Genomic DNA, 14,238 nt, shown 5'->3' with positions numbered 1-14,238 from the left:
GGCATTACTTTATGCCTTCTGTCAGTCGAGTGCTGTGGCCTCGTAAATGTACAAAGAAATTGTTTTATGGCCCCAGACCCACCAGAAGGAGCTATGGCACCTGAAGTACCATCCTGCATGTGGTTCCAAGATGGAGATTCCTCGTGGCTTTAGGCTCCCCTAGCATTAATTTCAAGTTTTCTTGAGAATTTTCCTAATAAATAAATGCTTTCGGTTTGTATCTTTAAGGATTTACAACATCTTTGAGAAGCGTAATAACAATAATTTAATTTTAAGAGTAGATATTCTTCTCCTTTTATTTTATATACGTTAAGGATATATAGAAACAGGACATTCATGGTTTTTTAAAGTCTTGGTCTTGGTCTTTACCTGCAAACAAATCCAAAAGCACAGGGATATGGGATCGGCAGTCATGCAGACAAAGCTTTCCAACAAACTTAACCTGGAGTTGGTGGAGCTGGAGTAGCGGCTTGGTAGTGGCTGTTGATAGAGATTATTGGGTAATGCTTGGGCGGAACTATGTGCCACGTCTGACTCTGTTATAAGAAGAAAGTTGTTCCATGGTTAGTGCTGCACAAAGACAGAGATTGAGAGGGCAAGAGGGTGAGCATAAGCATAAGGAGCGGTGAGCTGGTGCGGAAGCCACGGTAAGGATACAGAAGCTGTCACACATTTAAATACTTCTAAAAATGCCTTTATTCTAGAGCGAGTGCTGCGAACCAAAAGCAAAACCAGGACCCACACAGAATCCTCAACCCCGAACCGAAGTTAACTTGGAAAGGAACAATGGCACCCACTCACATATGGCATATTCAATGCTCACGCTTGCGTGACTGGGTGGGTGGAGGAGGCAGGAATGGATGTATCCGGAGACCAGCTCGTCGCCATTTGCCTCTCGCACCCGTGCCCGACATCAAACGCTTTTCACACTTAATTGGGCGTAAAATTAAATCAGAATTGATTAAAACACTTGAATGACAGCAGCAGTCGAAGCCTTGGCTACACGGTCCCAACTCCCCAAGTCGACCGACCCAGCCGAAAAATGTCTAAGCGTAAACAAACTTTTTGGTTTCAATTTTTCCAGCTGACGCATGGCACGTAGCTTCAAAGTTTCAGTCAGCAAAGTGTCCCCGTTCCCATCCCCAAAAAGCGGACTAATTGCTGCCTAGAAACTCCCAGCTAGCGACTGACTCCCCTTTGCTTTAGCAAAGTTTATCAAATTCAATTTCCGGCCAAAGGAAGAGCTGAGGAGAGCTGGTTTGGGCAGGGCATTAATTTTTCTGCATTACCATTTAATGGACCGTCAATTATGCGATTCCTACTCCCTTACACACTTATACATATTCAATCAGGCTTAATTCATGGCCATAAATCGTCGAAAGGGTTCATTTCACCTGCATTCCATGTCGGGGCCTTCGCTCCATTCGATTCCTGTGTTCTGGCCGAACCGGTGAATCAATTCAATTTCCGGCCAAACGGAGAGTGCCATCGAATTGCAACTTCCCTCGATAATTGCATTTTAACCAGGCTTCCCAGCCAAGTACACTCGACCAAAACGGAGCGAGGGAAAGGATAATACATATATCCCTTAATGCAAATCCTTAACTTAATGGGAAACGAATGGCACTGGGGGGAAATGAAAGATTATGAGCATTATCCCCTAGGGGAGGAAGGCCTTAAATTTAGCCGGTTAGAGATTACCCCAAAATTCATCAAAATTTAAGCGACTCCATCTGTCATGACGAGAACTTCAAACGAGACCAACTCCGTTGGGTGGGGCTAAGTGGCTCCTCCTCCTAAATGGCGATGCGTAAGCCGAGCTGTCATCTACCCACCGAGGAGGTGACGGCAATCAAATCAATCAGACAGACAGACCCACCTGAGCGAAGCACGCGGATCAAGTGAGTCCTCAATGGATGCTCAACCCCTTCATCCCGACACCGAATCTCACTTAGGTGGAGATGAAAGTGTGTGTGTTTGTGCAGTGGGCGAGACGGATTGCGGATGACAAGTTGCAAGTATATACATATATAGTAATTCAATGCCAAACTGACAGGGTTGATTGCTGCTTGCGATGCCATGCCTCAAGGCATAAATTATTCGCAAATAAAATGTACTCCATGCCAGATTGTTGCAATCCAACTAACCAAGAACTAAAGGTGACATCAAGAGTAATTAGACTAATTGAAAGTACATCGAAATCTCTATTTTCAGCTCGAGTGCAAGTGTGAAGTGAAGATTTCGGAGACTAATTAAAATTGCACCTCAAAGTTTGCCAAGGCTCTCAGGTCCAACCCTTCAAGCCACTGTGTGTATTTGCCATTGGATTAAAGAGTTAACAGAGTTTTCGGGTCAACAAAAATAAATTAACATTCAAACTGGGTAAATGTTGTGCAACTCGTCCAGCGCAATAACAATTGAAAAGCAACAACAGACGAGCGTCAACATTATTATAATTGTGTTTAATTAAGCTGTCGAGTAAATCCTCTTGAACACTCTAATTTGAATTGGCAGGCCAAAAAACAACAAAGGCCGAAAGAGCCAGAGGGCCAAATACTTTTGCCTTAATCCACTTGGTCGAAGCCAAAAATGCTTTATAAATGGGCAAGGGATGCCAAGCCACCCGACTGAAGCCAAGTTTTGGCCTGATGAACGGGGATACTTGGTAAATTGTCCAATATTTGCACATAACAGGCAGACCTCAAACCCAAAGGTTCGATATTAAAGTTTTTTACATGGCTCTTGGCCAGAAATATTCTCTATTTGTTTGCCAAACTCGGGAGATGTCACCCGCAATCTGTGGGCAAAAACTACTGTCTGCCGAGCATGTTCTATATAGAATATATACAGCGATATGGTGGCTGCTGTCATTGTCAAGGCAATCGTAATTAAGTGAGTGCGTGTTTCTCAAATCAAAATGCATGAGGAGGTCCTCTTTAATGGAGAAACAAACTCCTCATCGCATCTCATTAAAATTTATCAGCATTTTTGTCTGCGCCTCCGATTTTCATGCTGGTTTTTGTCCCTGATTCTGATGCAGACTCCTCTGGCCCACTTTTCGTTGCCACTTTCGAAGGACGCTTTTTCAGTTGACGATTTAATTAAGTCTAATGGTAAAATGTTGTTACGCAATTAAGTCGGTGTCGTTTGTTTTTGAAAATGCCCGCTTTATAGGGACCGACTCACGTGCTGACCCTGGGCTTCCTTTTGGCCCTGGGTAGAAGCCCATTTTGGCCCACAAAATGTAAAGTGAATGCAAATCGAATTACGAGACAGCAGCAGCAGCATGAAAGTTACTCAGAACTGTTAACACCTGCCTGAAATGGGATTTGTTGCCATTTGATAGTTTGAATGAAAATTTATAGAATCCCGTAATTATAATTGCATTTAAGTCAACGCACATTTACTAATAGTATTTTATGGTAATTGTAATAGCAAATTGTCAATTATCTATATTGGTTACGTAGAGCTTTAACTATGTGTTTCTGCAAGTTTCAGTTGTTATGGATACAGACTCCAGATTCCCATTAAAGGATACAATTTCAGTGGCTTAAGCTTGGCGGTGCACTTAAAGGAGATATGCGGTGTCAGGTGTAAGATACGCTTATATGTATACTAGCGAGCAGACCCCTCTTTGGCGGTGGTTACCTGCATGCCAGGTAGCGAGCTTTTGTTCGGACAACAACAAATTGGCGAGTACTTACATGATGGGCGAGGCCATTGATGTGGTGGCCACCGTCTGCAGCAGCTCCTGTGCCCGGTCCTGCGGCACGGACTTCGCCTGACTTTGGGGCAGAGACGGCGGTATTATTCGACGATTCCTGGCAGTAGCTGGTGCACCTGCCGGCGCCTCTGTCTGCGCTGTGGGTGTGGCTTTGGGCGTGGGTGTTGGCGAGGGGCAGGGGTGAGGCCGGCGGGGTGGGTTGTTGTGGAAGTGAGGGGCCCGTTCTGTTGCGTAAACGGGCCAAAGCACTCCGTAGACCCTCCGTAGTGTCTTTGTCGGGCCCCTGTCCAAACAAAATGCATCCGCAGAGCAATCCCCCAACCTCCCTCGAGCCGCTGCCTCTGAGTGCCGTCCGCTCCTGAAGCAGTGCTCCTTTGGCCAATCCAATGTCGGTCAATTAACACGAGGGCAACGATTCCCTTGATCCAAGGACATGAGTTGTCCAGCCGCAATGTTTGCAGTTTCCAATAGCCACAAAGTTGACAAGCTTAAAAGTTGTCTTCGGATTAGAGCCAATTGTTTTCACTCGATTGTGTGTTCAAGTTTAATTATTTTTAAATCGAATTTAAGTTGTCCCGTAGTATCCTAGAGATTCTGAAAATCAAATAAAAAAAGAAGCTGTATTAGAAAATTGAGAAATTTAAATTTAAATTCATTGTCAGTTGAATTGATCATGAATTCTTTAATTCGTGAATTAAAAAACAGCTTTTTTGACGAATTCATGTATTGCAGGGATGATTTCGGTCTCGTATAAACGCAGTAAGAGATGCCAGACTTTATGAATAAAGAACCACTTCCTGAATTTCTTATAAAAAAAGAAAACCATTTTTAAAAACCCATTTACATATATCCTTCTTCAGCATTTGAATAGAATCTCTAGGTTTTGGGCCAATTTTGCAATATTCTTGTTTCGAATTCAGTTAAATTAATATGTTTATTTTTCACGCACAACGTTGCCACGTTATCGAATTCGATGACAACAGAAAATATTAGTGAGGCTCCATTCTTGTTGTCATTTTTAATTAAGTCGTGCTTTTTTTTTTTTTTTTTTTTGTTCTTTAAATATAAAGTTTTAATTTAGGGAGCCTTAGGATAACCCATCAATCTACACTTATATGACAGACGTGTTGAAAGTATTATCAATTTGTCTTTCTGGCACAAAGAAAACCAAAAAATTATGCCACTGTTAAATAATCAATATCATTGCAGGTGGATTATTTTGGTTTAGCAATGGTACCCACCAACGAAGGAGTTGACCAGAAGTTTGGATTGGTCGATTCGCACGATGCCTTCCTCGATGGCTTCCAACGTATTAACCAATTTATTAAAGACAGCTTGGTTTACCAACAGGCCAATGAAGACTATGATAAGGCCCTGTCCCAGATGGATATCTATAGCTTTCTGATTGATTTGGAACGTCGGCTACTAATACAGTTTTCTGAAGGCGACGGCAGCCAGGACGATTGGTCCTTGTTCGCAGAGATACTCAAAACTGTCGATTCAAGAAGTTCAACGGAGTTGTTTCTAACAGACAGGCTTCTCTACGAATTCACGGAATGGTGCAAGCTTAACAAAACAGTTGGCTCGAGTACTTCGGACTCTGAATCTCCAAGAAAAGAAAGCCGCTCCGAGGATGATTCTCCTTCGATCACGACTCAGAACATGGTTGAGGAGTCCGTGCCTATCGATGTTGAGATGGATTCAGCTTCTGACACCGAGGAGTCATCCAGCATGGGACAGAACGTGGTCGAGGAGTTCGTGCCTGATGATGATCAGCCGGCTTTAGCTTCTGACAGCCAATCATCACCGACACCTCATGAGTCCACTATTGACGTTAAGAAAGAACTCACTTACGAGGACAACATGCGTGTTATGGATTTGCTCCGTGGTGCGATTGGTCAGGTGATTGTGAAGAAGTTTAACATTCAGATGCTCCGCTGTGATATCTGTACTCTGTACGGATCCAACTGGCTGAATGACAATGTGATCAACTTCTACATGGAACTCCTGAACGAGCGTTCGAAGCAGAATGTCGGCCAGCTTCCCACCGTGCATGCCATGAATTCCTTCTTCTTACCCCGTCTGATGGAGTATGGATACGGTGCCGTAAGGCGCTGGACCCGGAAGGTTGACCTTTTCAGCAAGCATATAATACCGATACCGGTGCACTTCGATGGCAATCCCAGTCACTGGAGCATGGTAATTATCGATTTGCGTCACGAAACGATCAGGTACTATGACTCGCTTGGCAAAAGCGATGTCTCCGTGCTGGTGGCCCTGAAGGATTATCTGGAGCGGGAGTCGATGGACAAACGCAAGCAGCCGTTCGACACCAGTGGCTTTAAGATCGACCATGTTAAGGATGCGCCGCATCAGTATAATGGCAATGATTGCGGCGTCTTCTGTTGCATGTATGCCGAGTTTGTGACACGCGATGCCCCGCTGACCTTTGATCAAAGTCACATGGTCACTATTCGAAAAAGGATGATACTGGAGATTGCCGACGGCAAGCTCTGGACATAGGTTGTTTTTTTTTTACTACATAGTTTATTAAATTTCGATTTATTTTTTAACGAAAAGCAATTAAGAGTTGTATTCAATTCCCAAAACACATGTGTTCGCCTCTGCAATTCACAAAAACTCTTTAGAATCCTTAGTAAATGCAACGTATCTGTTGACAAAGCTACCTACAAAAAATCCAATTAAATATGTATGACGGGGAAATAGTAGAGCACCGGGCTGTAACAAAATATTAGACAGAGAAGTTAAACAATTGGCAGCTACGAAATTGTACTCCTTTTTTGTAGCCTGGCTTTTCGGGATCCGTCCAATTTGCGCTTCGTCGGGTTACTGCAGGTAACAAAAGACCGCCGAGGTTTGTTGATGTTGCGCCGGAGGTGGAAAAAGTGAAACATAATTTCCGACACACAATTAAAAGCTGGGTCCTTTGGGTCCTCCGACCGTATTTCATATTCCATAGCATCCCCCAGGCCTGGCGTCGGTGCCCGAGACTTGGTCATGTGGCTGCCATTGCCATTTTCATGCTGTGCATGCAGAGGAGCCCAAGGCTGCCAAGGGTGAGCATGTGTCACCCAGGAGTAGAGTGGGAGGGAGCCTGCTCTGCCGGGGTCAACAGCAGAGCCAAGGAAAACAATGCGAACTTTGAATGCCCTTGTAAGACAGGAATCTTATCTTCTCAAAACATGAAATTAATGGAGGAGGTCTCGGAGAATCTATTAGTGTTCTTCTTGGAAAGCCCATACGGGCACTTTGCAAATGCACACACGAGCATCAGAAACTGAATTATTATGACTACCTGCAGGTGGGTGTAAAATTTAAACATATTTTTTCGGTTTTCAGACAATTGAGGGATTTCATTTGGGAGGCTACCAAGGAATCATGCATGGAAAATGAGTTTCTTTTTGCACTTGAGTGCACAACATCATCATCGATACATAAAAAAAAAAACACATTCACAAATCCTTTCATCGTCTTGGGGTTTCGGCTTCTGAGAGATTGCCAGGAAAGAAGCTGGATTCAGTTCATTTGAAACATAAAACTCAGGCATTGGCAATAACGTAGCCAAATAAATGCAAGCAAGTCCTTGCACGTAAGTCTACTTTCGTTCTCGTATAAACAAAAAGGCAAATAATAAATAACAGAGTAGCATTTAAAGACCCAAATTAAACTTTGAAAGGATGCCGTTAGTCATTCGAAACAAATGTAAATTTACCGAAATAATCAAAGAAAATTGCGCCCCGGGGGATTTGTGGTGCCTCGGCAGACATCATTGAAGCCCTTAAGCCATCGGCTTAGGCCTAAGTCCTTGAACTACAACTCCGAGCTGAGAGGTCCCGCCTTCGGTTCAAGTAAACAGGTGTATGGTGTATGCAAATGACCAAAGTCATTAAAATGTTGCTCCTGATAATAATGATTTATGGCAACTGCGAAAGGCGAGAGACATCAGCCGAGAAAAGGCAATGACAGACTCGAGATTCGGCACTCGGAACTCGGGACTCCAGACTCGACAGTCAACAGGATATGCAAGGAAAGTGAACGAATGTTTTGGTCAACAAGGTGGCCAATAAACATGGCCATAAAAGCGACCATTTTTGCGACTGGCGTATATATGAGGGGGCAATGAAGAAGAGAAACCATTGTAAACGAAATCATTTCCAGGGCTTTTTTCTGCTTAAAAACTTTTCTGCCATCTCATCATTTGGCCAGTGGTGTATGTGTATGTGTATGTGTGTATGCCTTTGGGCACGCTTCGAAAGCAATTTAGTCGCCGGGGCTAGCAGCAATTATTTTCTCATATTACGTATACGCAACGCGTGCCCAATGCGATGTTAGCAGATTTATTCTTCCATTATGCGGCAAACAATTTTCTATTACGCTGCTGACTTTTCGTATTAAAAGTCAAAGAATAGAAACGCCAAATGGGGAGACGGGAATGCAGAAGCCAAAAGCTGACACAAATGTTGTTCGCCAGCATTATTTACATAATTTTTATCAAAAAAAAAAAGCAGCAGAAAACTGTGGCATGAAATGACAACAGAATTCTCATTAAAAGCCAGGGGACTCTGCGGCAAATTAACTTTGCACCCGCCGCCACAGGCGCAGTCTGTATGTTGATGATGAGGACGTCTGGACTCCCAAGTGGTCATCGGATAAATTATGCCGCGAAGAAGGGAGAGACGGTGGGGAACCCCAAATGTAGTCAAACATTTGCATTCATATTGAGTCCCTTTATCTTTGGGGAAAAGCGTCAAGTGCCTCGGTGCTGCCGTTAAAGTAAAATCCGGCATATGTAAATACACATTGTAATTGATTTCATCATCATCACATCACTCATACGCAACGTGGCAACCGCAGACATTGCCGACAGGTAAATCACCATAACAATAATAATAATAATAATAATCATTATCATTATGGGCCACCAGTAATCATCCTTCAAAGTTCCACAGATTTTCACCGCTTTCCTTCTCCCCCCACCCGAGCATCGATTATTTCCGTTTGAATTTGATTGATGTCTGCTTCCGTCCGTCCACTGATAAAGATTATATGTCCGTGATGATATTACTAATTTGCACGGCAGAGAAACAATGGAACAAAGAGTCGCTTTCCCTATACATCGATATCATCGGTCCCCTGTCAGCTCATAAATCTCATCGCAGGTGTTTTTACAGGGATGCTGGGAGAACCACCAGAAAGTCCAAGAGAAAATATATGAATGCATAAATGAATAAACGAATTAATCACTCTCGAGCGCAGCAATCGAATTCACATGCATTAATTATAATTGAAGTACTTTAATTGCTGAATTTAAGAACTCAATACGAGTTCCACGAATTTGCAGGCAGCCAATTACTCAAATAATTTCGATTATGAACTTTGAAATAACATTAATTTGCGGTGTGTAATTAAATTTAGCAAGCTCATAAATTGTAATTATGGCGCTGAAAGGATTCCAATAAAATTTCCCACGTATAGTGAGGGAGTTGCGGCATTTTATTTAGTTTGAAACTCGACTTTGATGTGGCTGTGGGCCCTGTAATAGCTACTTAATTAACTAGATATATAGGGCAACTTTTGTCTGCCTCCTACCAGAGTGCCGCCTGGTGGCAAAGTAACTTTATTTGCTCGACAGAAAGAGGGTCGGGTCACAAGGCTCAGGGGATAACGACCACGACACTATTGACGAGCCGACTACAATGGGGCCCCCTGCCTCTCTATACATTCCATAGACTCCGCCCTGCCGCGACCAAGTCAAAGTCCCACTCATTCAACATCAAAAACATTCGGGAAGGCGTGCCTTTGTTTGTACGATTTCCAGTTCAATGATTAGGCCAACATATCAGCAGCAGATACAGCCCGCTCATCGCCAATGCCCACACACTCAGGCGGGCAATCGATACAGGAATGAAAGTCGAAAAGGATATGAAGCTCCCCTTGAGCCTCTTCATTAAAGAGGCTCAGTGTTAGTGAATAAATTCGGAAAGTCGGAAATTCGCAACTGAATTCAACGGGAACTTTGGCATAAATTTAGGTATTAGGTGGCTTTATCTGCTGAAAACAATTTTCACTGTCTAAGCCGGAAAAATAAACTGAATGCTGGCCCGATTCAATGGACCTGTCAATCAAAGCGGTTGCCCCAACATCATCAGCATCGTGATGAGTCCTCCACTTTTGCAGGCCAGGCCAAAGAGTCTGGCTTAACCTTTTTCGTCAAGGCTCGCCACTCAATCGGTCAGAAGGTCACCTGGACAACGAATTCGATTATCCTGGCAGGGGAGCAGCGCTTAAGAATCCATCCTTTTGAGCTGTATCTCTCTGTGGGTGCTTTCGGTGCCACTTAATGGCAATCTCCCTGTGGGGGAGTACAGTACAGCAAGCACAGTCAGAATATTAACTGTTTAAGTGCAGTTTTGAAATATATCCTGATTGTAATATATTTTCACATTGTGCTACATTGAACATATAATAGAGAAAAGCTTTAAAAATGAAAAAAAAGAGAATTAAATACAAATTTCTGTCATTTTTTCCCAGTGAAACCTGTCATTTCCCGAGGGTTTTTAAAACACTGGAGGGGTAGCTGCATTCCCAATGAAATCAAATTGCCTTTTGTGGGGAGTGTCTCTTGACTGCATCGTGGCTGGCCAAGTCCAAAAGTCATTGGCCGGGAAAACCAGCCAGCGATAGCTGCATTGCAAGAGAAGAGCATAAATAAGTCAATGTCTGCAGGAGCAGGAGAAGGAGAAGGAGGGAGCCATTTCCATTTGACACTGCCGCCGCTGGCATTGTGTTTGCGCAGAGGAACTTTCGACATTGAGTTATAAGTACTTCTGCTTGGCTGTTGGCTTAATCAAGCGTGAAATAGTCCAATCGTTGTGGTATATAGATAGATGCATGGGAAGTATGATAAGGTTATTGACTCGTCTCGCACCTCTCCTTCAAAAGGGCTGTTGCGAAAGGGCGCTGCTCTGAAAAGCACTTAAGTTGCGGCTTAAACACCTAAAGACAGGGCGTGAGCTTTAGTTTGGGGATTACGCGACGTAATCGTAATTATTTCACCTTAATTAATGAAATACCAGCACAGCTGCAGGCGAAAAGCAAACACTGGAAGGGAGTTTGCGATTTGTATTTACATAAAACATGCTGGAAGGGGAGAGAGAGATCTGGCAAATCCCTAAAACGCTTTTACCCCATGAATACTATTGGCCTGTTTAAATCGCAATCAGCCGTCCTTCGCCCTAATTAACGTTATGCAAACTGGCTCTGACACTGGAATTTGCGGCAAGGATAACACCAAAGGAAATTCTAAAAGCCATAACATCTGGCATCCAATTAGGCTAATCCAGTTAGCTCCGGGGACACAAATTTTGAAGCAATTATCGTGACAAGTGAACTGGAGCTACACACATGCCTAACCAGACACAACAACAACAGCAACAACAATGATAACTGATTGATGCTGCCACCTGGTGGAACAGGAGTTAAAAAGGGGCTGAAAAGCGAGAGGACTACGTCCCTATACTGAACCTGTGGTGTCTGCTCATAAATCACAAACGAATCAGCGAATGCTTCAAATGACTTCATTAAAAAGCGTAACGCACGCAACCAGGGAAACGGAGGAAACAAGGGGGAGTCAGTACACTTGGAAAAATGCCGATTTCAATAGATTATCCCTAATAAAAAAACAAAAAACAATAGGTACTTCAGCAGCCAGTAACAAATGCTTGCTAAATATGAAAATATATAAAATAATACAGCAAAATCAAGCTCTTATTGTCAGAATTTTCCCCTGTGTAGAAGGGAAAAAAATAGGAGCCTCGTCAGCAGGCGCTCAGTCAAGTGTATATAAGGATAAAGCCAGAATGGGGGACTGGGAGGACGATAAGATAGACCCACTCTTGCTATCCATTATCGAAAGCCGCCTGCGGGCTCATCCTCATGAGCCTCCGCTTCGATTCGCTATTAGCAAGGACTCAAATTCGATGAAATCCCGTCTCCTTTGTCTCCTTAAAAAACACCAGCAGATGGGAAACTTTCCCAAGATCTTCGCCCCCAAGGCCCTGAACTTTTCCCCGTGACATTTTCCACAGTTGTTAGCAATTGTCGGCGTCGGCAACAATCCATGTTTCACAACAAGAGCGGGAGCGATAGTGACTTCCCGGGAAATCTATTCAAATTATAGCTCAGCAAAGTCCTAATTGGAGCCAAAATGTTTGAGTAGTGTCCGAAAAACAATCGATGAGAAAGGCTAAATTGAAAACCAAGGTAATCTAAGGAACTTAAAAAAAAACAGAAAACAACTAAGCTCGACACGAATCTGGCAATTGTGGAAATCCTTTTTTGTTTTAAAGAAATCTCTCCTTTAGCCAACTAACTACTTGGAACTTTAACTGGAAAAGTTTTCTGGGTTTTGCCAGTTTTTGTTTTGTTTCTTTCCACTTCTCCTTTTGTTTTCCTTTATTATTCTCCTCATGTTCCACTTCCTTGCGTGCCATCGTCCTTTGTCCCCGCCACATCCTGCCACTGATTTGCCGCTATTGTGTCATTGTCCAAAATTTTATTATGACCCACAAAAGTAAACGGAAAAGCGGAAAACAAAAAAGGATCTATATATATGTATGTATGTATAGAATGAGGGACTTGAAACTGCGTGGTTCGAGGCTTATTGGCGCATAAAAGAATTTCCTTACGCCACCTAATGGGGGGCTAATGATAATCGGCTTGGTCAACGACCTGTTAGCCCCGCGAATTAAGCGCTTTTAAGAGGCAACTCCCGGCTCCTATCCGACCGTTACGATACGCTACGCTTTCAAAATGGAAATCAATAAACCAAAACTACCATGTGGAAAGCAATTTGAAAGTTTTAAATTTGACAATTTCGTTGCGGCAAAGTTGTAACCATGGGTTGTTTCCCAAACTTTTGATTACCAACTTTTAATTGATTGGCAATAAATATGACCAGCTCAACTTTTGGCTGGAGCACAATTGGGACACCGTAACCGGACACAAAGAAAAACAGTCAGGATAAAATACGTTTTTTTCCTAGGAATTATCCCAATACGCCACTTGATATACCGAGAATGTATTTTAATTCGAATTATCCTAATACGCCACTTGATCAAATAGACTTCTTTTTGGTTGGAAGATGTACATGTAGCACTGATTTGCATAGGCTGATTTTTTTTAATTCAATGTTTTCAAAAGATAAATACGCGCCGCCAAAAAGTATGCAAGCATTTCACGTGCTGCTCCAAATGGTAAGGGGATACAAGGGACAAGAGGTGGTCGTACTCACTTATTCCGTATGCTCCGTAGGATATGGCGCGTATTGCCAGTGCCGAATACGATTTGCATTCGCGCTGCTGGGTTTATTAAAAATTATATAATTTTATTTTTAGCTAGGCAAACGGAAACAGGCCGAGAGATAGACGCACGCACACACACGCGAACGGCACACACGAATATAGAGAAATAGGACGGACGGCCCCTACTTCTACGCCGCGCACATTTTTTATTTGTACGTTGCTTGTTCCTGCTGGTGCCGTTAGAATCCCACTGGCTAGCCTTTTCCTTCCTCTATGTTCTGCAGCAGCGAGCACGTCTAAAAGATTCGAAAGTTGAAACGCGACTGTGGCTTCAGCCGTAGTAGCGTCGCTTAAGGAAAGCCAGAGAGAGAGAGAGCGGCCCCAAAATGAACGCGCAAAAAGGAGAGCTGCACAGCGGGTGGATGAGGGACCGAGAAGGCACGAGGACGCGCGAATTCGTGTAGAAAGCGAAGCGGGAAAGGCAGCTGACACATATTTTGCTTTGTTTTGGTTGCGGCCCAACATTGGAAGCTACTTAGCCGGCACTTGTTCTCCCGCTCGTACGCTATGGCACCTGCGCAGTTGGGGAGTACTCTCTTTGGACTCGCGCCATCTCACTCACTCCATGTGCCACAAACTAGGCATAAATATGGGACAAAATCGTAGTTTAAACTGCTGGCCAGTGTTTTCGTGACTCTGATTATTGGAACCTCTCCCGCATTTTCCCATATTCGCGGCCGCTTGTTCATTCTATCGATTTCCTTTTGACCAATATTCCGATGAACGCTTTGTTTACGAATAGGACATCAATGAATAAGTGAGTGAGTGAGTGAGTGAATGGATGCACACGGCACGAGAGTAAATGGCACACGCACACAGCTACATCCTTCGCTGGCGCTCGCTCCCCCATTTAGGTTGAATGACACTGGGCCTACGCTCTGGCGCCCGCTCCCCCCGGCCGCTGGGAGCCATTATTGCATTTCCCGTTTTACGGCACATGTTTCGCACGTTGTCCTCAATTCCTAACGGGATGTGCCCTCTCTCAGTGTGGGTGGTCTGCGTGTTAGCACGTCATCGTTTTCTAAATGCACATGCAGGCAAGAAAGAGACGGAGGCCGTGCCCGTTGGGCTCATAACTGTAAATGAGCAGAATTAACGGCCGAGGCGTCCGTTCCTTTCTTCTTTTATCTC

At 43.7% G+C, this 14,238-nt stretch overlaps 2 protein-coding genes and 2 long non-coding RNA genes across 6 annotated transcripts in view; 3 read left to right on the top strand and 1 right to left on the bottom strand.

The window, feature by feature from the left end:
- Positions 1-13,375, bottom strand: part of Rgk1 (Rad, Gem/Kir family member 1) — a 48,797-nt gene extending 35,422 nt beyond the window's left edge. For 2 of the 3 annotated variants that reach the window (XM_086828458.1, XM_086828459.1), the window contains exons 1-3: positions 13,038-13,374; positions 3,705-4,318; positions 370-536 (exon numbers count right to left, since the gene is read on the bottom strand). In XM_086828458.1, coding sequence (XP_086684584.1) covers positions 370-414 — 45 coding nt within the window. In that variant the 5' untranslated portion in view covers positions 415-536; positions 3,705-4,318; positions 13,038-13,374. Of the gene's footprint in view, positions 1-369; positions 537-3,704; positions 4,319-13,037 lie in introns of all 3 variants that reach the window. The other variant, XM_086828460.1, reaches the window with a different exon arrangement.
- On the top strand, positions 471-986 carry LOC147644389 (uncharacterized). Its single transcript, XR_015270676.1, has 2 exons — positions 471-647; positions 705-986. It is a non-coding gene; the product is annotated as an uncharacterized LOC147644389 (long non-coding RNA).
- On the top strand, positions 1,902-2,387 carry LOC147644388 (uncharacterized). Its single transcript, XR_015270675.1, has 3 exons — positions 1,902-2,014; positions 2,057-2,159; positions 2,215-2,387. It is a non-coding gene; the product is annotated as an uncharacterized LOC147644388 (long non-coding RNA).
- Positions 4,455-6,333, top strand: LOC110182871 (sentrin-specific protease 1-like). The gene has a single exon (XM_086828464.1). It carries the CDS (start codon positions 4,955-4,957, stop codon positions 6,245-6,247), a length of 1,293 nt encoding a protein of 430 aa, XP_086684590.1. The 5' UTR covers positions 4,455-4,954; the 3' UTR covers positions 6,248-6,333.
- Positions 13,376-14,238: the final 863 nt, after the last annotated feature.

Source organism: Drosophila serrata, unplaced genomic scaffold (assembly GCF_035046125.1).
Source record: "Drosophila serrata isolate PLE 108 unplaced genomic scaffold, ASM3504612v1 contig_184, whole genome shotgun sequence".
Taxonomy (NCBI): Eukaryota; Metazoa; Arthropoda; class Insecta; order Diptera; family Drosophilidae; genus Drosophila; species Drosophila serrata.
Note: the sequence above shows the minus strand (reverse complement) of the source record. Positions and strands in the feature narration are given on the sequence as shown.

Bases quoted from the DNA above. Each gene is read 5' to 3' on its own strand.
- LOC110182871 (XM_086828464.1), top strand. From the start codon at position 4,955: ATGGTACCCACCAACGAAGGAGTTGACCAGAAGTTTGGATTGGTCGAT.